The sequence below is a fragment of the Dermacentor albipictus genome, chromosome 9 (assembly GCF_038994185.2).
Source record: "Dermacentor albipictus isolate Rhodes 1998 colony chromosome 9, USDA_Dalb.pri_finalv2, whole genome shotgun sequence".
Taxonomy (NCBI): domain Eukaryota; kingdom Metazoa; phylum Arthropoda; class Arachnida; order Ixodida; family Ixodidae; genus Dermacentor; species Dermacentor albipictus.
The window spans coordinates 86,105,311-86,131,003 of record NC_091829.1 but is presented as its reverse complement, the minus strand read 5'-3'; the positions used below and the strand labels follow the sequence as shown (position 1 = coordinate 86,131,003).

Sequence of the window (25,693 nt, the reverse complement as noted above, 5' to 3'; positions counted from 1 at the left end):
GACGCGTGTGGGCAGCAGACGACGTCTCGCGCCTTCTGCACGCATATCAGTACGACACTGAACTCAAAGACAAGCGGTGTAGCCAATTTCTCAGTAGCGACGCAGGCGTAGCCACTGGCGAACCAGACTGCCAAGCAACCCGCGTGTAGTGAACACCTTGAGCATCCAACAAACCAAAGTTACGCGAGCCAGGCTTAATTAGCTCCCTTCCCCTCTCTGTCATTCTAAACAAGCACGCCCAAGAAATCGGGTGGACTATATCAAGGACGCAGCCGCAAAGGGTACGTGAAACGTCGTGCTGAAGAAATTGTGCGAGCACAAGGGTGGAAATGACGTAACCAAATGCACAAGTTACATTTCGTCATCATTACAAGCCTGTTTTTTTTTGTTGTTGTTGTTGTTGTTTTGTGTCCACTGCAGGACGAAGGCCTCTCCCAGCGATCCCCAAGTTCGGCTGTCTTGCGCTAGCTGATTCCAACTTGCGCCTGCAAATTGTCTAACTTCACCCCCTCACCTAACTTTCTGTTGTCCTCCACTGCGCTTCCCTTCCCTTGGCACCCATTCTGTAACTCTAATGGTCCACCGGCTATCAGCCCTACGCATGTTACATTTATTCACTATTCACACCTAAATTGTGTTGCAGCGAGTGGGAGTACTACCGTCTAATTTTGCCATCGAGCTCACTCCCTATTCGAAGTGGACCCGTTTGTTTTGCGTAGGGTGTTCGGGCACTAGGGTCCCCGAACACGATAGTACGCTGGTGTCAGGATTGACCGCACTTAACTCGTCCAGGTAGCCCGTCCACGCAAAGCGGAAGGAATTCAGAGCCGACAAAGCTTCCTTCGGCTCTCTGTACAACCTACTGACAACAAGCAAACGTTCCCGCAACAAGCAACCGAATGCGGTGGAGGAAAGGAAAAGGGGCGAGATTCCGTCTAGAGACTAGTGACAGAGAGAGTCCCGAAGACGCAGCAGCGGCAAGAACAAGCATCTCCTTTGACAAACGATACCGACCACTCCATCTCTCCAGTCAGCGCGCATACAAGCCCCGTTTCGCCTGAGGCGCACCGCGCCGTCTGCTTCGTCTCGGGCACGCACATAATAAGGCGAGTCGAAATGCGCCAAACCAAACGCAGCCAGAGAGGCGAGAGGGGGGAGGGCGGCCGCAGTAGCGCCGACTTGCGTGCAGCGAGCGAATTACCGGCATGCGCGGCTGGCATCGTAAGCATCAGGAGCGACGAGAGGTCCGCCGAACGACACCACATATTGAGGAAAAGAGGAGGGGTGGGGGGTGCCGATCTATCCCTATTTACGACTCCAGCTCTGCCTCTTCGTTCACCTCGAGAGAGAAAGAAGAATGAAAGAGAGCGGAGGGCAAGAAAGCACGGTGTGTGCTCTTTGTTCCTTCCCGGTTTTCCGGGCGGCGTCTTCTGCCCGAAACCAGAGACTTTTCTTCTTCTCCGGACCTGGGCCGGCCGGTCTCGGACAGACAAGCAAGCGGACCTGCCGAGACGACCACACACGCAAAACTGCGCGAAGCCAAGAGTGCCGGCACACCGGGCAAGTGGAAGGAGGCTCGGGAAGCGGCCGACCGAAGGAGAGCGGCAAGAGCGGGAGCATTCGGACGCGCGGAGAAACGAGAAGTGCCGCACGCACGCACAACTCTCTCCAGCTGGAACTTCTTTTCAGACGCATGTGGGTTTTCGAGATTCCGCCTCCTCGCCCGGAGGACGCGTCCTTTCCCCCGGTTTCCTCCATCTCTTTCTGCCGCCCCACCAGCGTATTCCCCCTTCCTCTCGTTTCGCCTCCTCCTCCCCTTCTTCGTACTTGCGAGGAAGCGAAACAAACGCACGCACGGTCGCTCGCGAAAACGCGCCGTAGCGCCCCACCACCACAACACCCCAGCCGCTTGCGGGCCGGTCCCGTCCGCAGACCGACTCCCCCCCTCACCCCGCCACCACACACACGCAACTCCCCCACCCCCTCCACCCCCCGGGACCCCCCTCTCATCTCTAGCCTGGCCGGCTCATTCAGGCCTCCGACGTCGCCGGAGGTAGACGCAGAAACAGGCTACGCTCGTCGACTCCGCTCGTCTCCCACCGGCACGTGGCGGAGCGGTGTCTCGCCGTCTTCGACGACCTCCGTTTCCGCGGCGGTCATTCCGAGTTGCAGCGGAGACTTCGCGGGATTGATTGATCTGTGCGCCAGTTGGTCGGTTCGACGCGTGCTGGGCGGAAGGGAAGAAAACGAAGCAGAAGTCAAACCGCGACTGACGCGCTGTTCTCGAGCTTGTACGGACGCCGTCCGCGTCGCTGCGAGTGTCGTCTGCTACCCGAAGTTCGCCAGCAGACGACGTCGGGATTCCCGAAATCGCGTAGCCTGGACTTCGCTGACGTGGGCGACAGTCGACGGGATTACCCGGAGCGTGTCGTCGCGCGGTTTGTGCGCGTGAAACGGACCCCGCTGCCGTGGTGCGTGTGTGTTCGGTGCGTCGAACAGGTGGGCCGTGTGCGGCGGCTGTTCATGCCTAGCGCTGTCGCTCTACCACTGCCAGCGACTTTGACACTTCTCTGAAGGCGAGGGATGGCTTCTTCAACGCGGTCCACGATGCCGTCGCTGCGACTGGCCATTCTGCAGCTTATCCTCTTCGTCTTCCGCCAAGGTGAGTCTCTTTCGCAGTCACTTTGAAGTGAGGCGGGGTGTCTCGCTCGACCTCAGTTTCGCGTGCGGTCTCGCTCTCGTTCTGGACGAAGCGAGCTCGGTCGGTCTGACTATTCATTGTCCTTGAATGACGCTATTATTATTTGACGTGTCTCTGTTCAGTCCGTCCCTTTAATGTTCACGGCAGTATTTACAGCAAGAAATCCTTAACGGCTTACATTGCCGTACGAAAATTATTCACAAAGCATCGTGCAGATGTCTATGCGGAGTTGTCACTCTGGCCTGTGTTAAAGCGTAGTTAACATACGAGTCTGCAATAGTTGGAACCGGTGGCTTGTTTTGCTAATCGTTGGGGATATCAACAGCTGATAACGATGTACTCGCATAGAAAAATATATCTCCGAGGCGACAGCTGGACGGCCTTGACTTCTCGAGTCATAATCGCAGAACTCTCTCTCATCAGCAAACGAAATGCACTACTTGAAAAGATACCATGCTTTTCAAGCGAGTCGCAGAGGTGCCAGCGGAATGACGCAACAATTATGAAAATCACGCACCACATGGGTAAAAAAATTAAGTACAAGGAAGACACGCAACACAAAAAAGAAAAATACATATTTTCACTTTCTCTTTGTTTCTGCATTTCTACGCTCTGGAACAATACCAACTCATTCTGAAGTCCAGTGAGGTCTCTCGGAGATCTCTAGTTACGTCCTGTCATCCGTCAGCTGATTCGATCCGTCCACCTGCAAATAACCTAACTTCATCGCAACACTTTCTAAAGAAACAGGACCCAATCAAAGGCTGAGTCATCCATGGGCGTCACATGCACAGATATTGAAACGGGGACATTCAAACGTACTCAGCAGCACAAGCGCCATTACCATGAGCCACTGCGGTGGGCTTTATTCACAATATGTAAAAAAGAAAAAAAAGTGGCAAGTAACTTTCCCCGTCACCGTGTCCTGTGCTACGTTTTCAAGTACAGCGCGCGTCTGTAGCCAGGGTAGCCATGCCGTTCCCCTGACAAGCCGAAGCATTGCAGTACGTGCAGAAGTGGTTCTGCTTACAAGAACCTCGACACACTGCCGATAAAAAATGGGTCAGAAGCGAAAGGCGTCACACCGCATGTGGCTTCGTGACGAAAGGCGCGTGTGTGAGTGTTCGAGCCATCGTTGTCCAGCTTTATTTTCGGCTCGCGTGTTTATTAGCCTTCCCCGCTGCAGTGTGCGGTCAACTTTCCTGCAGTGAAAGTTCTCTCGCGCGGTTTTGCGAGCGTTTCGACTACACACACGGCCTCGCCTTTGTTCCCGTACTTCACAACTCCGCTTTGGTGCGCTACGTGGACCAGGACTGTCTTATGCACACTTCCTCGTGGTGTGTTACGGCGAAAGCTCTCTTCGGACAGCTTTAGGGAACTTACATGGCAGGCCTTTTTTCGGAACAGTTCCTGGGTAGCTAAAAAAAAAAGGTTCGAGTACGGTCTATCATGGGACCGTGGCCCCGCTCGTATGCGATGCGCAAAGCCACAAAAGCGCTGCTACGGTTCTTGAGATGCACCGGCATGTATGACCGCTTGTGGCGAGCTTAGCCAACACCTCCTAGACAAGTATAGGAGGTGTTGGCTTAGCCTGTGTGTTTTAAGGTTTAGTATAAAAAACAACGGTGCAAAATCCGATTTTAGTCGTCGTCAGTCGTCGTCGTAGTCGTAGTCGTCGTCAGTTCAGTCGTCAGACCTCTGACGACTGAACATCGTCTCTCGCATCGCAACTTGTTCATCTTCTTTTTTTCTTTGAACAGCTTGGCTAACAAATGCTGGGACACCCGATATATGTCCGACTAGCATTCATGCGTTTTGTTATCTAATCCAGCGAGCAGTTTTTTTTTTTTCTTTTGACGTGGTGTACTGTTGGGACCACTGCCAAACGTCTCCTCGTCCGCCTCGATCGTTTTCTCTAAGCAATGTTCGATCGCGAAAGCGACAACGCGGATCTATCAAAGCTCCGGGATTTCGCCGCAGCTCCTCTTGTTAGAAAAAAAAATAAGAAAAATCTTCGTCCGGCTTGTTTTCTATTTTTTTCCTACCAGCTCGCATGCCGCGACAACGCATGCATCATCACCCCAATCAGCGCGCCCGCGGGTGATGCAACCGAGGGGGGGGGGGGGGACAGCGGACGCGCGCACTATGTGAATCAAGCGCACCTGCCACCACCGCCGCGGTTTTTTCATCTGGTGTGACTCACTCGACAGGCCCTTCAACACCACTTCGCCTTGAAATCGAGTGGGGAAAGAGATACGGGAGGGAGGAGGAGGGGGGAGGGAAAAGCGGCGGCCGGCCGACTTGACCCCCACTCGTTGACCCCCCACCCCGCTCGTCCGTCGCTTCATTCCCACCGCTCCGGAATGCGGCGCGTCGCCTTCCGACTCGCGAAAAATAAACGTCGCGTGTGCTCGCCTCGGTGCGTTTTCAACCCGAGTTGTACCCGGGCGCGCGGTGTGTAGTAAACGTAGGAGGGACTTGTTGCGGACGGCATACTTGTCGCTGCTGTATTTTGAGTCACACTCGCTGGAAGCGATCAATAGTAGTCGGTACAAGGCGGCTCGCGGAAGCCTGCAGGCGGAGTTGGCAGCTGCTGCCCTGACGAAGACGAGTGCGCTTGTCGAAACGTCGGCATCCCCTTCATTTTTTATTCGTCCCAGTGTTTATCCCTTCGGGGCCCCATCTTACTAGCAACGTCTCTCTCGTTTTTTTTTTTTTTTTTCAATGCACTAGAGAGTTTTAGCATTCCGCTGTCGTCTCCGCCACCTACCAGCTGTGCGGCTACCATAATCCACACCGCGCGCGCACCTGGCGCGGCCTACCTGCGGGACGTCCAAAGCTGCCAGGTGGTGGCGAGGGCAGCACATAACGGTACGCTAAAACTCTCTATTCGCCAAGCCGCAGCGGACGGACGCCCTGACGTGCGGTGCTGGGCCAGCTGTCGGCGATCGAGTGGTCGCGCAGTGCCCGGCAACGGAGCTTCGCCGAGTTTCTCGTATCGAGTCGTGACCGCTGGGAAGTCGTCCCCCTCCTCGTCGTCGCCGCCAGACAAACTTGCCCGTCCGTCCCGCGCCGCCCATCCACGGAGAACGTGTTCTCGCGCGATCGCTGGCGTGTCTGTGCAAGTCTCCAGCCAGAGCGCGCGCATATTCGATCCGGGCTTCTCTCTGTCTCGTTTTCTTTCTTTCTTTCCGTTTTTTTTTTAATTCTCACTGGCGAAGTCAAACGTATATTAACACCACATCCTCCTTCACGGTACAGAAAGAAAGTACCGTAGATAAGGTCCTTTTTCAGTTCTTTCTTTTTTACCTACCATGGAACAGGAAAAGCGGCGGTAGAGGCTGCAGAATAAATGCGCATTGCACCGGTAACTGGTCCTCGCTGTAACCTTTGCGAGCCGCGCATACCAGGAATATTTGACACACACGATGACGCGGCGGAAAGTCCCAAAGCGTCACTGCTTTCGCTACGGTTGCGCGACGTACCCGCTCGATACCTAGACTTTGCTTTCGCCGGGGGGGAGGACACGCGCTCTATCTCCGCATGCGTAGCTAGCGATATGAGGCGACGGCAAATTTGCATGCAAACGCGGTATGCGCGCGCATATACTTGGCGGTCGAATGCCGTGAGTCACAGCGAGGTTGCTCACTGGGTCACAGAGGCGGCGCGTCGTCGGACGTTGTTGCACCTTGCCGCGTTGGCCGGCATTTCTTTTCGTTTTTTCCTCCAGCGCGTCTGCATAAGCGTTTTCTTGGAGCGTTCGCGTGAACGAGCTAGCGAGCGAAAAAAAATAAATAAAAGAGAACTAAGCAAAGAAACGAGTGTCTTAAAAACACGCGCCTTGACGAAATTCGATCGCAGATTAAGATAGGCGCTCCTCGTTATTGAGGGAAAAAAAAGAGAAACTAACAGTCAGGATGCCTCAGAACCGCTACAAGGCATCGAAGAAACGTGAGAGGCAATGTTAAAGGCACAGATCCTGGAAGATGAGCGCAGTCTGGAGGACCGGGCTGCGGCATTAGCCAACGGCTTTCTGGACTAAGAGAGCCGCCCACCTAGGGCGAAGAAAGAACACTTTCTCGCTGTTTCTCACAATAAACGCTCATTACTCCTCCTCCTTCTTATAGCCCGTTGTTTGCCCATTTAGCGATTTGGCGAACTCAGCTCCCAAAGTCCGAACGTAGCGGGGCAGCCAAGCTAGGGAAATCCTGACTTTAACGTTGTTGCGTGGTCATAACGATCTCATTAAATAAAGACCTCTCCGCTACTGGCGTCCCTCACGAGGCACCGTGGAGTTTCAGGTCATTAAAACCCCCGAGATTTATTTATTTCTCTATAGCGGGGGCACCCATCGAGGCACAGCCGATATCCGTTGAGCTGCAACCACTCGTGATGCATTGCAGCGCGTAGTCTAAAAAAAAAAATGGAAAAATAAGAGGTTGGCCTGTACTTTCACCGCTATAGAGATGTCTCTCTTTCCGCTGTAGGTAAAGCGCAATTAGAGCATTGAAAGTGTACTTCATTGGGGGTCTAAATTAGATACGACGTTTTTTTTTAAATTATTATTGTTCCTTTAACGTTGTTGAAAACCACGTACTGTGTTGTTTGAGCGTACTCAACATTTTTATTTCTCCCTCTCTGTGGGCTTCTGCTATATTCCGTGGGCTTCTGCTATATGGAAATAGCGCCAGCAAGGAGTGCGTAACGGTAGCGCGGAAAACTTGCCGCGTTTTACTTTTTTCACAACTTTTTTTTTTCCCCCGTGTGGGCAGAACACTAGCTGGCAGTAGTAGTCTCTCGAGCGTTCGTGCTCGCGTTCTTAACGAAGGCGTGACTAAACGCCCGGGAAGCTGTGCCGGACGACAAAAAGGAATGAAAAAAAAAAAGAGGCGCCGGTCTACGCGGATTATTATAACGCGCGCAGAATTTCTCCCGACTACGTGGGAAGAGCGCGGTGGCGGGTTCAACGTTTTTTTTTTTTTTTTTCTTCCCATTCCTTCCTTTCTCGTTCGCCGGTAGGAGACAAAAAAAAAAAAGCAAGTCGCGCGTCCGCGTTCTTTGCCGCGTGGGTAGCTGTAGTGCGGGGGCAATCCGTGCCACGGTCTCTCGTCTGGACGCGTGTGTTGTCTGTGTGCGCATGCGTGCGCATCTCAATCTCTCACTCTCTCTTTGTACGCGTGTGTGCGAGAGAGAGAGAGAGAGAGAGACGACCTGCATGAGGAGGAGAGGGAACTACCACGTCACTCGCGAGAATGAGCGGCTGTTTCCTTGTGTGCTTTTTTTTTTTTTTCCTTTAGCACACTTCGAGGGAAAATGTCTGTCGCGGAAAAAAGAGAACCCGAAAACGAAATTGCAGTAAAACACATGTACGGTTTTTTTACGTTCTCAGCAGGTGTTACGATCACGCGGTACACGTGCGAAGGATTCACCCCGGATAAGTGCGCAGGCTCGTAATCACTGCGCTCTGGAAAGACCTGCATCCTCGGGGATTTGCCTTTAAATCCCTAGGTGTCGCCTCCTTGGACTCTTGATACCCACCTTCGTGGTTATGGGAGTTAGCTTCGTGTCTTGATACGGGCCGTATTCATTTATGGGCAAAATCGGGAAATCAACAGCACCCGCCGCGGTTGCTTGGTGGCTACTGTGTTAAGGCTGTTAAGCACGAGGTCGCGGGATCGAATCCCGGCCACGGCGGCCGCATTTCGATGGGGGAGGCGAACTGCGAAAACACCTGCGTGCGCTTAGATTTAGGTGCAACGTTAAAGAACTCCCAGGTGGCCAAAATTAACCCAGACACCGTCAGTGACAGCATGCCTCATAATTAGATTGTGTTTTTGACACGTAAAACCGTACAATCTAATCCTAATTCAATTCAATAGCTGGCGTAAAGCACAGTGTCGTCGCACGCGCACTGAAAAGAACGTACAGCCAACCGCAAAAGTTTACGGGACGCAGGATCTGCCAAGAAGCCGAGTTCTCGCGAAGCGTGGTCACACAGCCTCGAATTAAATGTTCCAGCATGTAGTAGCCTTCGCCACCTACGCAGTGATTCATTAAATACGAAGTGCCATGCCTTAACAGTGCAGGAATTCACATTTGAAGGGGAAACCGCATCCCGTAAACTTTTGCTGTTGACCGTACGTACCGGTGAGGCTGCCGCGAAACGGAGAAAGTGAAAAAAAAAGAAGATTAATGTACGGATTGGCAAGAGAGGCCATCTTTTATCACCCGGTCGAGATATACGCGTCGTCGTGACGTATGTACGAATCGAGCCGCGTGGCTTTTCCGCGAAGCTCGCTCCGGAAAACCCGCGCGCGCGCGCGGAAATGCCCCGACGTGTGGCCACGGACTTCAGATCGCCTCTCTCTCAAGATTTATCACTCATCGAACTGCGCTGTACCGAGAACAAGCGTACGCATGCATGCATATGGAATGCGAGTCATCTTCGTGATGCGTATTAGTCGTAAGCATTTTTTTTTTTCGAAGTTGTCGAAACCATATATACCCCGCGATACTCGCACATAAAGAAAGGATGACAGTGCGCAGGGATGAGCACTAAGCTGCCGTGCACGGGGGGCTCGCGAACGCCAATTGAGACGGCAAGGCGTGTATGTTTTGGAAACAATTTTAAGATTTTTTTATTAATTTGGCGCTAACTGAAGTTGGTCCCGAAAATGACGAGCCCGACGTTATTTACGTTGTTATCGTGGTCATGAAATATAATAATAATCAAGAATGCCGGGCGCATTTTTTTTTCTAGCTGCGTTTACGTATGGCAGCTATAGCAGCCGTTCACGTGTGTGTGTGTGTATATATATATATATATATATGTGGGAATGTTTCGTCGAGCAAGTATTATAATTAGTTATGTGTAGTCTGACGCTTCCTACTGCTTCTTTTTAGGGTTTTGAGGGCCGCGCTTATATGCACCTTTATTTAATAGGGGGGGGGGAGTCAAGAGTATGGCTTCACGTCATACTCTTGACCGTTCGCACTCCCTGAAAAGGACAACACGTCTGCGCAGACTGTTAAGAAATTCTTTCCGACGCAGGTTGCACGATTGCAGCGCCAGGTCTTCCTCTCACGATATAAGTACGAATCTATACTACACCCACACGCGCAGCGTCAAGGACGCCAGGGGGGAGGGTGGAGGCTTAATTTTAATTATATGCAAGACCATATACGAGACACGGCACGGTATGCAGAGCGCCGTCAGACGGGTGCCGCTCCGAGAGAGCGGTACGCGATATTTCATCTCGGAGAAGGGGGAGGGGGGGTGAGTTGGGGGGTCAAGCGGGCGGGTCAAAGCAATCCCCGAGAGCAACCCCCCTCTCTCTCTAGCGGTACCGCGCGCTCTTCCCTCAGGGGTGCGTGCAGCAGGCCAGGGCAGGCGTGATGAGAACGCACACCGTAAGCTGCGGAGTGGTTTTGGTTCCGCGCAGACACGCGCGCGCGCAACAGGTCTGCATACCGTAAAGACCCGGGCATTACGCCAATCCAACGAAAGGCCAACTTGACCAACAACCCCCCCCTCCTCCCTAGAGGGGGAAAAGAAACAGATGTCAAAATTTCGAAGTAGAAGAAGCTAACTGGGTGAGTTAGCATCGTCTTCGGCGAAACTGGGCAATGCCGATCGACCAGCGGAGGGAGAACGATCGCGAGGCCGTCTGACTCGCAGCTAAACAGTTATTTCGGAGTTAGCCGAAAATCCGGGAAAATCGCGTGAGCCGCCCACCAAAGCAGCTCGAAATATGCGGGCAAGCGGGCTTTCTTGTGCTGGCGCACTATAATACTGCGGCATCTTTAATTGCCACGAACTAATATTTCGCGGACTATCCCAGTGGGCAAAGCGAGAAGCATTCCTGGGGCGCAGGTTGCTCTGTATGCCAAATACGCCGCCGTATTTCTGTATCATCCCAATCTTCGCTGCTGTGATTGACTCACAGTTCACCCGTAGACACTCTCCCTCCCTTCGACTGGCTCAAAAACGGCAACGTGACGGCATATTCGACAACAGGGGCAGAGTTTGCTCAGTTCCACAACAGAAATCCTCCGAGCAGCCAGCTCCCTGTTCGTCAACTGCGAAGGGGTCCGCTCGCTGTAAGCGGGATCTCGCGGTAATTCGGCACGCGGTAGGCTGCAAACTATGAGCTCGCGGCCGCCGCCGGGCTCGTCAACCCGGAACGCTATGCGTGCTGCCGCTCGCACACATTAGCTACACAGACTTTTCCTACCGCGCTAGAGCCATTCCCGGTTGCGTCCGTGTGGTCCGGTAGTAGTTGATGAGTGCGCAAGCCACGAGCACGGCCACGTAGGCTCTTCGACTTAGCGGTATGCGCGCGCCGTTGGTATGCGATTCGCTCGCAGGACGAAAGCGCGCGACCTTTACATACGGTAACCTTGCTCGAGTGGTGAACGCGGTTCCACCGCGTTCCGTTTCAGCACGCGAAGCCTCCATAGTTGTGTTCGATGGTTGTCGTGTGTATTGCGCCAACGCAGGCAAATTGTGACACGTTACATATCTGCCTGTAGGGGCCGCCTAGCGTTTGCAACATTTGTAAGCCGTGTTTCTTCTCTCTGCGGTTTTTGCTTTTCGTACTCTGAGAATTTTGTCGTAATGCCCATTTTTATTTATAACGCGTTTCTTTTCTTTATCTCTGCGGCACTTGGCGTGCCTTTCTCCACGTTCGTCATACGTGAAAAGGAGCGCCCTGCATCATCTCTCGATGCCGATGTCTCCCTATTTATTCGTGTCAGTAAAAAAAGGTAACAAGGAAAGCAATGTGATCGCACACGTGACGTCAACGTAGGGACCTGTATTACGTAACCATGGCGACTTCATAACGTGACGTAGTGCCTACGTTAATGTAACATCGCGTAACGTCAACGCGCTTAATAAGAACAAAGAAACTTCGCGTCCACCCGCTTCTCACAGTGCGCGGCATCTGTATATTTCGTCTATCTATCTATCTATCTATCTATCTATCTATCTATCTATCTATCTATCTATCTATCTATCTATCTATCTATCTATCTATCTATCTATCTATCTATCTATCTATCTATCTATCTATCTATCTATCTATCTATCTATCTCGCACTGGACGCCATCCTTTCTCTCTCGCTCTCTTTCTTGAGCTAGACGTCATCCCTTCTTTCTCTCTCTTTCTTGTGCTAGACGCCATCATTTCTTTCTCTCTTGCGCTGGACATCATCCACTCTCTCTCTTTCTCTCACGTGCTGGACGCCATCCCTTCTCTCTCTCTCTTTCCTATCCCTTTGGAAACCCTCGGAAACGCCTAGGGGTACCGATGTGCATAAGTGTAGCTGCGGTCATTTTTCTTCCCTTCCATACATCATAGATGCGCTGGGGGCGCGCGGAAATGCGTTTACCTCGCCGGCGGCGCTAAGGAATTTTAAGGCGGACGTGATTGGGACGCCGAGCAGTCGGTAATCGCCTTTCGAGATCGCTGGAGCCATTCCAATGTCGGGGATTATGCGAATTTCGAATGCCGTCGCTAATGCAAATGCTCTGTGTAATTCGACGCTCGCTGATCCGTTACGAGGATCGTCGCCGGGATTTCTGCGAGGCTATATAACCACCCTTTCTTTTTTTTTGCTTTTTCCCGGTAAAAAAAAAAGAGAATTAGGAATGCAAGCAAGAGTCCCGGAATCAACAATAATCGCGTATCGCCAGTGTGTGTGTGTGTGTGGTCGGAGAGAAATGTGGGCCTCGCTCACGGAAGTGTACCCGATAGAAAACAACAAAACCGTGGAGTGCGACGCAGAGGTTTTTACAATAAAGCGACAGTATAGCTGGTCCGGAGCAACAACGTCCGGACAGCAACAACGAGTGCGTCGACTAAAAAGGCAGCAACGCGACTAATGACGCAGGCATAACGACGATGACGTGGCACAACGACGAACTCTAGTGCAGTGACGACGGAGGTACGAGACGATGCACGACACGATGAAGACAGTGATTAAAAGCACGGCTACGATGATCGATGCAAGATGACGACGACGTCGGAAAGGCCTGCGACTACGGAAACGACTTCGATGATGATGAAGTATTGTACAGCAGGACGATAACTAAGGCACGTAATAACGACGGTGGCGTAGTACGAGTACGGACAGAACCGCGGTGAACGAAAAGACGGTGACGTATAGCGCAACAAACATGACGATGTTGGCACGACGAAAAAAGCCACAATGGTGACAAATGCACGGTGCGTGACGGCGCGCGACGACAGTTGACACGTTGTGGACATCGGAATCGAAACCTCGGTGCGGACAGGCAGAATTTTCATGGTCACTTCTGGTAAGGAAATGTGACAACAAACGCGACGACAATCCCACCGGCAGAACCCACGAAAATTGCCTAAGGCGACCTTCACACCTTTCGCACTGACGCAGAAGACTAGGTGGGGCGACGAAATTAGTAAATTTGCGGGTGCTAGTTGGAATCGGTTGGCGCAGGACAGGGGTAATCGAAGATCGCAGGGAGAGGCCTTCGGCCTGCAGTGGACATAAAATAGGATGATGATGATGATGATGATGATGATGATGACGACGACGACGACGACGACAACAACTTTCGCTCGAATACAGCGTGGAGACGTCCGGGTTCCGACGCTCGAGTTGCCCTGAAGCGCGCACTGTCGCGCTCACTCCCGTTCCTTCACGAAGGGCACGAGAAGCCGACGAGAATCGGCGCAAATATCTTCCTTAGCGCGCATCCTGTTGAAATCTCCGCGGGAAATCTTAACGATCGGCGAATCAAAAAGCACACTGCCTGGCTGATATCGCATTCCATCAGTGCAGTCACGCAAACGTTGACAAAGACGGGCTTGCATGTGCGTCTTTCTCCGGGAGCCCCTTCGCGACGCTGGAAGCGCTTGCCCTGCATGGGCGATTCGTCCGATTCCCGTGCACCGCCTGTAAACACGTGACACAAGTAAAGAGAAATGGCGTGTGTGAGAAGGTGGCCAACAGGCGGCTCCTTTGGTCTTGTGTATAGTTTAGAGAACACACTTTTCTCACGCAGCCAGGAGCGGCACCTCATTGCCTCGTGCATCTATATACACACTGCACGGTGTGTCGAGGAACGCAAAATCATCCTCCTCATCCGCACCGCGTGGGCAGCTCATCGCCGCATCTCTGTCATCCGACCGCACATGGGCAGGCCGAGGCATGCTTCGTTGCAGGGGCGCAAATGACGTCTTCCCTCGGCCCGCAAATCTATACAGAAACGAAAAGAAGAAGATGAAAAGAAAAAGATTCGCTATCTTTTTATACACTTTCCCCGTGCTCTATACACACACGCGCGCGCACACATCGCTCCACACTCGACCGCTCTTGTCTCTCCTCCGCGCTCTTTGATGTGGAACTCTTTCCCGGCGCGGTGGCGGCGGTACGCCTTTGGCTTCGACGTGGGCGCGCACGCGCGGTTTTGTTCTGTACGACTCCGTCACGTCCTGCGCCTTTCACCGCGCCGGCGTGGGACGCGCGTAACAACCGCGCATGCCGGCCGTTCAGGAAGCCGGCGCATTCCGTTTATCCGCTATTCGAGGGGTGCAATGGACGGCAAGTGGCCGCGCGGGGGGAAAGCAATGATGTACACGAGAAAGCAAGAAAGAAAGAGTCGGGCACATCGTGACACGCGTTGTGCATCGCCGCCGGCCACGTAACACATACGGCGCTCGTGTATACGTGCGCTAATGGAACCACGCGGTGCGGCTCTTCTTTGAATCTGCCGAGCACGGTCCTGTGGCAGCTCGCGAACTTTTATCGTTATTATTATTATTATTATTTTTTTTTTGACGCGATACAAGTGCGGCCGCGCGGAACGGCTTGGAAGTGTGTGTGTGTGCAATACGTGCGGACAGCGCGTGAGCCGATTTGCACATTGAGGGGAAAAGCATCACGGGATGATCGGCATGGGCTTGCGGGGCCTTTCGGTTCTGTAAAACTTGTGAATAGACCGTTTTATTAACTGCACCGTCGATTTTTAAGAGAGGCGCTGGAAGATAACGCTTAGTTTAGCAGCCCGTACTTTTCTACGATCTCATGATTTATTAAGCAACAAACCCCGAGTTCAGTGTGCCGAAGTATCTTTGTTTGAGGACTTTTAACAGATAACGTAACAGTACAGGTTTTGCTGAGGACTGTAGCGCCTTCGTCGCGCACGGCCGATACACGTGAAGGTTTGCAAGAACTTTCTTATCGCTGAAACGCAATACTCTGCGAACTGATTTACTCCCTTAAAGGGGCATGAGGGTGTGAATTTGTCTATAACTCACACCCTTACACCTCTGCAAGTGTGGGGTGTGGTTTACAGAACGAGTTGCACCCTTTTGCGCCCTTAAGGGTGCAAAACAGTTTACAGTGTATGCAGTGCGCCGTTCCTGGTATAGAATATCGCAGGCCCGCGCCATTAAAGGTAATGCAGGCAAGATTGATTACGACTATCGTCTCCCGACAAAACTGCTCCCTAACCGGCGTGCTATCTCTTAGGGTATCGCACCGACGTGAAACTTAGTGCACAGAGACGGTCACCGAAACACTCGCGTAAGCGTTACAAGAGAGTTGTACAGCGCAGTGGTGTAGTCAAAAATTATTATTATTGTTGTTTTTTCAGTGGGGGCACCTTGTTGTCTTGGGACCCGGATAGTGATGGGGGTGGGGGGGTGTCTCACCGGCGCCGTGACCCCTCCCTCCCCCGCTTCCCTTTCTCTGCTAGGCCACCGGTACAACGCTGCTTGAACGAATAGAGCTGTATCTCTTTCCTGTCAAGTAATTTGCTCTCGCCCGCGCTGATCTCCTTTGGCGACGGTGTTGCATCGGAACAGTGCTCTCGCTGTTCGTCGAAGACATCAAGGGTTCATGCGACAAAGCAAGGCCGCGCGTGCAAACGGCGAGACTTCCGACCCCCGCGCGGCCTCGAACCCGCGAGATCTCGCGAGATCTGATTCTCTCTCGGCGCCGTGGCGCCGCATAACGCACTCACAGACACCACCCGTGATGCATCCGCCGGGCCGACTGACACAAAGGGCTGCGAGCCATCGCATTCAATGCGAGCGCGTTCTGTGAAAGAGCGGCGGCCGCCTTTGCTTCCGACTCACAAAGCGTCCGCCGCCTCCCTCCCTCCCCCACACCTCCTCACCCTCGAGATCTCCTCGCTAATGGTGCACGCATAACGGCGCCCCGGAATCGTCGATCGTCGCAGCTCGATAAGGAAGAAGCCGCCTCCTGATGTGCGAAGTGTTTTTTTTTTTTCCCCTTCGTGTAAACACAATGGCCAACACATGCGCGTATCATAGTATGCGCGTCGCGGTGACGCAATTCGCGCAGCGCGGAGCGAAACAAATGACATCGCTAGTGTGTTGAGAGGGGGCTGAAGAATGCCGACGCCCGGGCAGAGCGGCATGGTGCGAGGTGTTGCCGCGGGTCCGAGTGACCGCGTGTACTGGGTCGGCCGGGTTTCTCGCGGCGAGCAAGGAAGGGCGCGATGGCGCGAGTGGGGATATTTGTGAAGAACGCCAGCCTCGGAAAGAAGCGGAATACGCGTATAGGTACACAAACAAGAGGATTCTCGCGCGAACCGCACGACCGCTATAGAGGAACACACACACAAAGACGAAACGGGGCGCACCGTAGACAACACGCTTGGATTCTTCTTCGTAGCTTCCTACTATACTACGAGAAACATTGCAAGACGTACAGTCAACAGCAAAAGTTTACGGGATGCGATTTTCCCTTAAAATGTGAATTCCTGCACTGTTAGGCACGACACTTCGTATTCAATGACTCACTGTGTAGGTGGCGAAGGCTTACTGCATGCTGGAACATTTAATTCGAGGCTGTGTGACCACGCTTCGCGAGAACTCAGCTTCTTGGCGTATCCCGCGTCCCGTAAGCTTTTGCGGTTGACTGTACGTGGAACTCGCAGCAACAGAAAAAGATGTTTAAGGGAGCTATCACATTCTTCGGAAGCCCTCTGAGGTGTCTGGTTTTCCGTTCCACGAAACCTACACCGCATGCCTGGTTCGATTTCTTTTGCCACAACCGAGTCTGTTCAAACACTTGGCCGTACGACCGCTTCGCCGGACCTCCGACAATGACTGTGCAATACGTCGGAGCCTTATAATCATCATCATCATCATCAGCAGCAGCAGCAGCAGCAGCAGCAGCAGCCTGGTTACGCCCACTGCAGGGCAAAGGTCTCTCCCATATTTCTTAATCTCATCCGCCCACCTAACCTTCTGCCGCCCCCTGCTACGCTTCCCTTCCCTTGGAATCCAGTCCGTAACCCTTAATGACCATCGGTTATCTTCCCTCCTCATTACATGTCCTGCCCATGCCCATTTCTTTTTCTTGATTTCAATATAACAAGCCTCCCACATAACAAGCCTCTGTACCCACAATATACCTTCGCTGTCAAATGCGAGTTTTTTTCCCGTTTCGCGAACGTTCGCAAACGTCACGGATGTCCGCCGACGGAAATTCGAGTCGTCGATTAATGCGCCCTGCCGTCATCTCGGTTAGCCGTTTATAGTTTGGAGCAAGCTGCCCCGGAAGAGTGGAGCCATGGTGCGGCTTCGGCATCCCCTCGTCCGAGCGGAAGAGGTATCGAATCATCAGGGCTAGATTGCCGTGGCCAGCTACATTGAATCTCGTTCCCACAGTTCCGACATACGACGCCGCAGCGCGACGTGGCGATTGCGCAAACTCGACGGGGGCATATCCTTCTCGGCCGATAGCGTTTTTGTAAGCGTCGTTAACGCGGGAGGAGCGTCCAACGCATCTACGCGCAACTTTATCCGAGACTAAATTTAAGCGGATTCCCACCGTGATATAGTTATTGACCCCGCCCCGGGGCAGCCTTCCAGTATCGGTTTCCCTCTTTGACAGATTGTGTGGCACTGCCCACCCCACGGTGTTCAGTCCTTGTTGATTATTACATTCTTCGTTTTAGTTTCTCTCCGTTCTTATATATTTAGTGCTCCTTCTTTCCCCTTCCCCGGTACTTGGTAGCCAACCGGAGTTAGCCCTCTGTTTAGCCTTCCTTTCTTTCTGTTTTAGGCTTGTAGCGCTGCTCGGAAGAGCAAAAAAGGAAGGAGGTAAATCGAAGCAAAGGCTATCATTGGTCTGGGCCATGCATGTGTAAGCTCACCTTCATTATCATTATCAAACAATGAATTGGCGTATCTCCGACTGCAGCCACAGGCTGTCTGAATATGTTACCACTTGGTTACTATCGGTTTTGTTGCTTCATTTCTTTGTTATCTCCTGATGTCATATGGTTTGCCGAGTGTATAAGTAGTCTTGTGTCACGAAATAAACTGTCAGTTGGAAGTTAGCGCTCACTCTGTTTTCCGTGCCCTTTGTTTACCCCTACCTCCTTCCTTTTTTGCTCTTCCAAGCTGCGCTACAAGCCTAGAACAGTCATGACATACCAACTCGCCCAAACTGCCACGCTTTTCCTTTCTTTCGCTTTTTATTTCTCCTTCTCCGAGACACAGCTATAGTGCAGGAGACGGACAACCGCGCCACACGCAATGACTGTACTCTTCGTCATTAACGCGACAGCGAGGATCCCTACGCCATTCATACGAGCTCGGGGCCACTTAAGCCCTAATCTAGGCTAATTCGGCCCGCGCAATCGCGACAGTACTACAGCCGTGGCCTGGCCTTCGCCTCGTGTTCACGCGGCGATGATATGTGTAAGCTCTTACGCGGCGGCGCACAAGTTGTACAACGCGACAGCGCGCGCATACGCAGACCAAAAGGCGTCGAGTCCCAGCGTGTGTACACACAAAAACCACGCGCCGCGGTCCACCGAACGAGTCGGCGGCGGCGGGACCTTGTCGCCGCAACCTCGCGTGGGAAAAAGCAGCCCACCGGTGCGGAAACTTGTTCGCGGCGACGGCGAATTTCTCTTCCAACCCGTTCGCTGGCACCGCGGAGCCAAGCAGCCAGTATACTGTGTGTGTATCACGCGCACGCTATAACATGCTGGGCACATAGCAACGTTGTTGTTTGGGTGCCTTTAACGTATTGCATATCGGCGAACGCGGTTTCTTTCGACGAACAATAATGAGGCGAGACAAAGAAAACGAGATTCTCGTATAGAGGTCAATACACTTGCGGATGGCCTATCATAGTCCGAGTTGGTATTGCGCCATGAAAAGCCCTACATAACTTAACTATCGAGATGTCAGTACATTTGCTATAAGAAAGCGCTTCTGGCGGCCAATAGCAGTTGCCAGACAACGTGTGGCCGCCGGCAAGACCAGAGAAGACGAGGCATCTCGTTGGTGCAGCCGTGCATGCTCGTATGGACAAGGCGTTGTCGCTAGATGTCGCCGGCGCAGTCCATCACCGCGTGGCTCCCGCGGTCTATAGACAAGCGTCCTTGCAGCTCTGTACACGCATCGTGCAGGTTCCGAGTACACCAAGCAGGCCTAAAGCGCGCTAGCTCAGGCCCACCTCTCTGCCTTCCTTCGAATAAGTTATCTCTCTTCGAAAGATGGTCGATCATGAACGTTCATCCACGCTCATGTGAACTCCCACCCATCTTTCCTGTTTTCTGCGGTGGAAAGTACTGTTCAGTGTTTTCCAAGTATGTTGCGTAGTGACGCGATTCATTCTTCGCCGCGGGCAAGCGTTATCTTTCGGTTGGTTTGCTTTCTTGTTTCTTTTTTTTTTCGTGCAGTAATCAGCTGAGCGGAGAACGCTGCGAGTGGACGCATCGCGCAATCTTCGAGTTACGAGACGTCCCATTTTCCTCAGCTGCCCTTCGTTTCTCGCCTTAGTTTCTGTTACTTGTTCGTTAGACATTTCGTAGTCGCTGACATTTGTTTTTTTGGTCTTACATTGGAATAGTTGACACACTTGGTGGCCTATCTCCCCCCCCCCCGCCCCCAGAATATCGTCATTCAAACAACAACAACAACAACAACGATTCTCGTGATCTGCGCGCAGTGGCGTAGCTAGGTCGTCTGGCACCCGGGGCCCATAGGTCTTCCGTCACCCCCCCTCCCCCCCGCCCCCGGCTGTAGTCGAGGAAGGCGAGAATATCGACATTTTCCGGGTGTCCTCAGACGTTTATGACACCCCCCCCCCCCCACTGGCCCCTTGCACCCGGGGCCCACGGCCCCCCCCCCCCCCCCCCCCTGTTGCTACGCCACTGTCTGCGCGGGCCGTTCAGCTGGCCGTCGCATGTACGCAGGCGGGCAGGCAGGTTCACCGCACCACGTGCAGTGCCTCCCGCTGCAAGGGCGGAAACGGCCGAGACGCAGCATCTCCGTATCGGCCGGCGAGGAGGACGGGGAGTTTATGACGTCGCCGCAAGGGAGGGGGGCGGGGGGAGGTGCCGTGAGGAGAATGCTTAATCTCCGGACGGGCCGCAAGTTTTACGCGGCTTCGAAAAAGTGAGAACGATCGCGCGGTCTGCGTGTATATATCGCGACGGACATCGCGACGAGACGATGCTTCGTTATTCGGCGACAGCGACTGTTGTGCCGAGCGGAACACGGACAAAGAGAGAGATAGAGAGAGGACGACAGGGAACGCGCGAGCGAGAGGACTTCTTTAATAAGGAACGCTGCAGGGGGTTTGCCTTTGCTCGAGATGCGGTGAGAGATGAAATGACACGCACAGGACACACAACTATGCGCCGGACACACGCAAGAACTGACGACATCGAAAACGTGCTGAACTATCTCGCATTGGCTTGATGTCGTGCTGACATATCAATCTCTCGGCTTCCTTTTCTTTAGTTCTTTTTTTTGGGGGGGGTAAAGGGGGGTACTGAGATCGCGGCCGTATTCTCCCTCGCAGTCACGTTTTGGGCGCAAATACGGATGCTGCATATAATATGCATACATTAAAGGATTTGGGTGCACTTGTACGCCGAAACAAAAGAAATATAACTTCGCTGCAATTCCTTGCGTATATCAGGATCGTTCAATGCTTTTCATCAATGAAAAGTATCGAAGGACGATGTTTACAAAAAAAATTAAATTATGGGGTTTTACGCGCCAAAACCACTTTCTCATTATGAGGCACGCCGTAGTGGAGGACTCCGGAAATATCGACCACGTGGGGTTGTTTAACGTGCACCTACATCTAAGTAGACGGGTGTAAGGTCGCTCTGATTGTTCGTGTTCTTAAGTGTCACGAATCGGCCGTGTGCTTTGTGTTTAGAGAGGGGGTTCACTTCCCCCCCCCCATGTCAGCGGGGCGACAGTTGCTGTGTTATGTGGGGTCACAGGCACCGCGCGCTGTTGGGTGACGCGTCGCGGCAGGCGCCAGGAGGGCGAGTGCCGATTCCGGGAAGTCGGTATTGTGCGCACGGTGTTGGCAGTCCGCCGACGGTCACACAGACCAGCCTTGAAAGGGACCGCTGTACAAGGTATTGTGGGTCTGGCGCCCGAGTGCCTGACTAATTGGAGGCGCCGCCGAGGTTAAGAAGGGCTTAGCAACTCTGACCCCGTGCCGCATGCAGTGAGCAGGGACCTAATCTTCTACGCGTCCGGAACGCAATCGCCAGCCTTGTTGTTCGGTGCGACTGCCTGTGTGGTGTCGAAGGCCAGCTTACAGTGCACGCTGCAGGAATGCGGTGCGCACGTAAAGAGTGCATTCGGACGACGGCGTCTTGGAAACACGCACTCGGAGAACTTTGTCTTGTAGACAATAAGTTTGAAGGACAGGGAGGGCCATCCGTCTCCCTCACGGCCAAACTTTGAGTACAGCGGCACTGTGGTGTCGATGCCCCTGCTTCACACTGCATCTGTAACGACGACATATACACGTGATCGAGGCCGTATGCCTACGGTGAAAAGCAAATGTCATCGTCATTCAGCACGGCGACCCTCCGTATTCGCGAGACGGGTGACGGCGCTTGGCCTCCACATGGAATTGATAAAACTGTCAGCGTCGTCGCGCCACACAGGGAGAGGGGGGGGGGGGGGGCGCCACAGCCGACGGCACAACTGGACCGCTCGCATCGAGCGCCTCAGTGCGAGAGAGAGAGAGAGAGAAAGCGCAAACGTACTTCCGATGTAAGTACGCGCACGACACGCCAGCCGCGACTTCGCCTCCCGCGCCGAGAGCCTCCAGAGCACACACGCTATCTCGCACGCGACGACCCGCGGGCCACCCTGACCCGTCCAATTAATTACGCAGCGCAGAAGCGAGGAACGAAGGAAGGTCGCGGCGCCATTCTTCCACCGGCCGTCATTAGCACTAAGAGCGCGTCAACTCGCTGCCTCGCGCGCGCGACCCCCCTCTCTCTCTCTTTCTCTCTCTCTCTCTCTCTCTCTCTCTCTCTCTCTCTCTCCCCACGAAGTTCCGACTGCCGCTTCTGGTGAGGAAACTGACAAGGGGGACACGCACGGTCGCCTCGCGTCACGTCTTTAGCGCACAGCGTTCCTGCAAACGAAACAGGCGGCCCACGCGCGTCCAACGAAGCGAACGGAGGATGCCGCGCGCGGATAGGAATGCGGCTGCGTGGACGCGCAAGAGCGTCCCTACACTACTCGCGTGACGCGAGTTCCTCGACCGCCTCGCGAGGAAGGCCCGCGCGCGCAACCTGCACCCCCCCCCCCACCCCCACCCCCACACACACATTTAGAAAGGCACACGAGCAAATATATATTTATATACACACACACAAAAAAAAAGAAAACAAAGGAGCGGTACGCCAGGGGTCGCGCCTCCCGAGGGCACGGCCAGTCCGCATTGTCACGAAAACAAACGAGGGGGGGCCTGGAATGTCTCGCCTTCTTCGCACCCCTCTCGCGCTGTGTCTTTCGCCGAGAGAGACAGAGAAACAAAAAGAGGCAGAGCTCGGTCGGCCGCTGACAGCGGTTTGCCCGACATTGCCGACCTCTGGCGGGGAGGTCAAGCGGAGCTGGAATGACATAATCTCGTTACACGGGAGCCTCCCCCTCCGCGCTAGCTAACCCCCAGAGGGTCCTCTTCAATCCCGTGCCGGCGTTCCCGCCTTCCTTGCCTGTCGGAGCCCGTTACGCATCCTTCTTTGTTTAGGGTTGATGAGAGCGTGCGGTTCGCGGAGGCCTGCGGGGAGAGGAGGAAAAAACAAACGGATTTGGCTCTCGGCCGTGGGGTGAGCGAAGATAGCGTCGCCGGAATCTCACTTATCCCTGCCCCAGCAGGAAAGGGGCCGTGGGAATTGGATGGTCGCTGCGTCTCCCTCGAACGAACGCGAACGGCGCGGAGTTGTCTTTTTTTTTTTTCGTGTAGGATGCCGAGACCTGACGCAGCGGTCACGACGGGCCACCAAGCCGCTGCTAGCCGTGGGTCGGGCCACGCACAATTTACATTCTGAATCCGAGTTTGTAACATTATCGCCTTAACGCTGTTTCCACTCGGCGATTATAACGCGCGTCTCATGCGTGCAGCGTGCCGCTTCTATCTCTATCACTTGTTCGCGCACACGTGGACGAAGCGTCACGATTGGCGTTGTCACGACGAACGAGAACGCGCACGGGACCTGGCACACGAGCCGAGCGGTGCAGGGGTCGTAATCGAGAGAAACCGTGAGATTTCGCAGCGGCGTCTCATTCCGCCGCGTTCGCCGCTTTCAGCCAATCCGGGACGCCGTAGCAGACGGGTCAGCCAATCAGAGCTGACAAGATGGAGGATGCGACGACGCAACCGGAATTCGAATGTGGTTAAAATGGCATTCTCGGTTCGTGTTGCCTGTGCGCTTTTCGTTTGAGTACTTTCATATATTGCGGGGTGTTATAGGCTCGAAGGACGAGTCTCCCGACTGCCACTGCACGTTCAGCTCAGAAGTGGGAAACGGGAGGAACGAGGCGAACATAAGAGGCTGTTAACAGTAAGCGGCGAATATGATGACGAAGCTGGATTCTAGTACACTCTTGACGAAGCTCTAATGCTACGAAGTGTCTATTGCGGGCGCAGTGCGGAACGGTCACTCACGGTGGTTCTCTTCCACGAAATTTTCTCTCCTTAGGGCGTACCGTGCTGATTGGCCTTTGACACTCCTGACGTCGCTTCGGTTTCGTCCTGACGTCGCTTCGGACACTCCTGACGTCGCTTCGGCCATTTACGCTTTATTGGGCCTAAAATGAAACAGTAAGGGACGCTTTTGGCCAGATGCTGTATACCAACAACGCTGCACGCAACATCGTGTCTCGATGTGCTTCGCGTTGAGCCAGAGTGGTCCTTGGTACGCCTCGAGTACAATCGGCCGCAACGACTTCTTCGTCCGTACATACAGAGTACACCAACCTCAGTCGCGGGTCCTTTCGCTGTGCCCGGTACCCGCTTGCTGCGTGCGATACGTACACCCGTCACGCCCACGTGGTCTCGATTTCCATGACAATGAACACGCGCGTGCGCTGTCCGTACGCACTCTTTTTCTTTAAGCCGTGCCCGGCACGCTCCGTAAGGCAGGTGCGGGGAGACCCTTATCATTTCAATTTCGCGCTTTGTTCTGCGACTGAAAGCCAGACGACAGAGAGAGAGGGGGGGGGAGAGGGGGGGGGGGGGGGCAAATCGCGAAGGGCGAAATGTTGCGAGAGACGTCCACGGCTCCACGGTCGCCGGCCCCGCGTTGGGCGCCAATTTCGAGGGTCACCTGCCCGACGGGTCGAGAGAGAGCGCTTGTATAACGAGCGACACCCGAAGTCAACCGAATCGGGCGACGGAATACTAAGCAGCATTTCGCTTCAGAAGGGCCAGGACAGGACGTCCCACAGCGATACGGTGCTCGTAAGCGTTGGAATAGGCCGAGGGTATTGCAGCCGGAGAAGGCGGCGTTCGAGCCAGCTCAGCAGCTCAAGAGACCCGAAACCGACCCCCTCGAATGTCCGCTGCTCAAACGCAAACTAGCAGTACTTCTACTAGTGTCGGTGCTATACTTTTGGTAGTACCACTGTAATGGTATGCTGTGAGCACTATCGCACTGCTCATCTCTATATGCGAAAGTCTAATCTCCATATACGACGGCTTGCGCTGCGACGCAAGTGCTTGCGTGAGACCGCTTCAGCTGCACGCATGAAGTTTTCGTTAACGAGTTAGAAGGTAAACACATAGTTAGTGAGCCAGCGAGCAGCGAGGTTATCTGCTAGCTGCAGGGGTGATCGTAAACTGCTTTTTTGATGGCGGATGTGCTGCGACCTGGTGTCTGGGAAGTAAGGGAACTGGGCGGAAGTGGTGTGGATACGCATCACTGAACGATCTTGGCAGAGCGTTGGTAGCAAAGATATCGTATTATAAAACGAGCGTTTTACTCGCATAAGAAGATGAGACACTTAGTAAATGGCCTATCGATGATGCTGAAGCGGATGTCATAAATTTCCTGGCACTCTCCCTGCACTTCAATCTCTAAGCCACTGCCACTACACGCGGCAAGTGACAGACGGTACATTTTAGGTCCAACTACAACAAACAAGTTTCCGACGAATTTCAGGCGACGGCGTTGGCTGTCGTCGTCAAGAACAACGCGAGTCTAGGGACAACGCTTAGCTTGATCTATCTATCTATCTATCTATCTATCTATCTATCTATCTATCTATCTATCTATCTATCTATCTATCTATCTATCTATCTATCTATCTATCTATCTATCTATCTGTCTGTCTGTCTGTCTGTCTGTCTGTCTGTCTGTCTGTCTGTCTGTCTGTCTGTCTGTCTGTCTGTCTGTCTGTCTGTCTGTCTGTCTGTCTGTCTGTCTGTCTGTCTGTCTGTCTGTCTGTCTGTCTGTCTGTCTGTCTGTCTGTCTGTCTGTCTGTCTGTCTGTCTGTCTGTCTGTCTGTCTGTCTGTCTGTCTGTCTGTCTGTCTGTCTGTCTGTCTGTCTGTCTGTCTGTCTGTCTGTCTGTCTGTCTGTCTGTCTGTCTGTCTGTCTGTCTGTCTGTCTGTCTGTCTGTCTGTCTGTCTGTCTGTCTGTCTGTCTGTCTGTCTGTCTGTCTGTCTGTCTGTCTGTCTGTCTGTCT

The 25,693-nt window shown here is 53.4% G+C and overlaps 1 protein-coding gene across 2 annotated transcripts in view; it reads left to right on the top strand.

Moving 5' to 3' along the window:
- Positions 1-25,693, top strand: part of LOC139049471 (uncharacterized) — a 288,699-nt gene that overhangs the window by 160,974 nt on the left and 102,032 nt on the right. Inside the window, exon 1 of one of the 2 annotated variants that reach the window (XM_070524948.1) lies at positions 2,031-2,662. The exons of the other annotated variant lie outside the window; for it this stretch is intronic. Within the exon in view, the coding sequence (XP_070381049.1) occupies positions 2,584-2,662 (79 nt within the window). The 5' untranslated portion in view covers positions 2,031-2,583. Of the gene's footprint in view, positions 1-2,030; positions 2,663-25,693 lie in introns of those variants that run through there. 2 annotated transcript variants of the gene reach the window in all.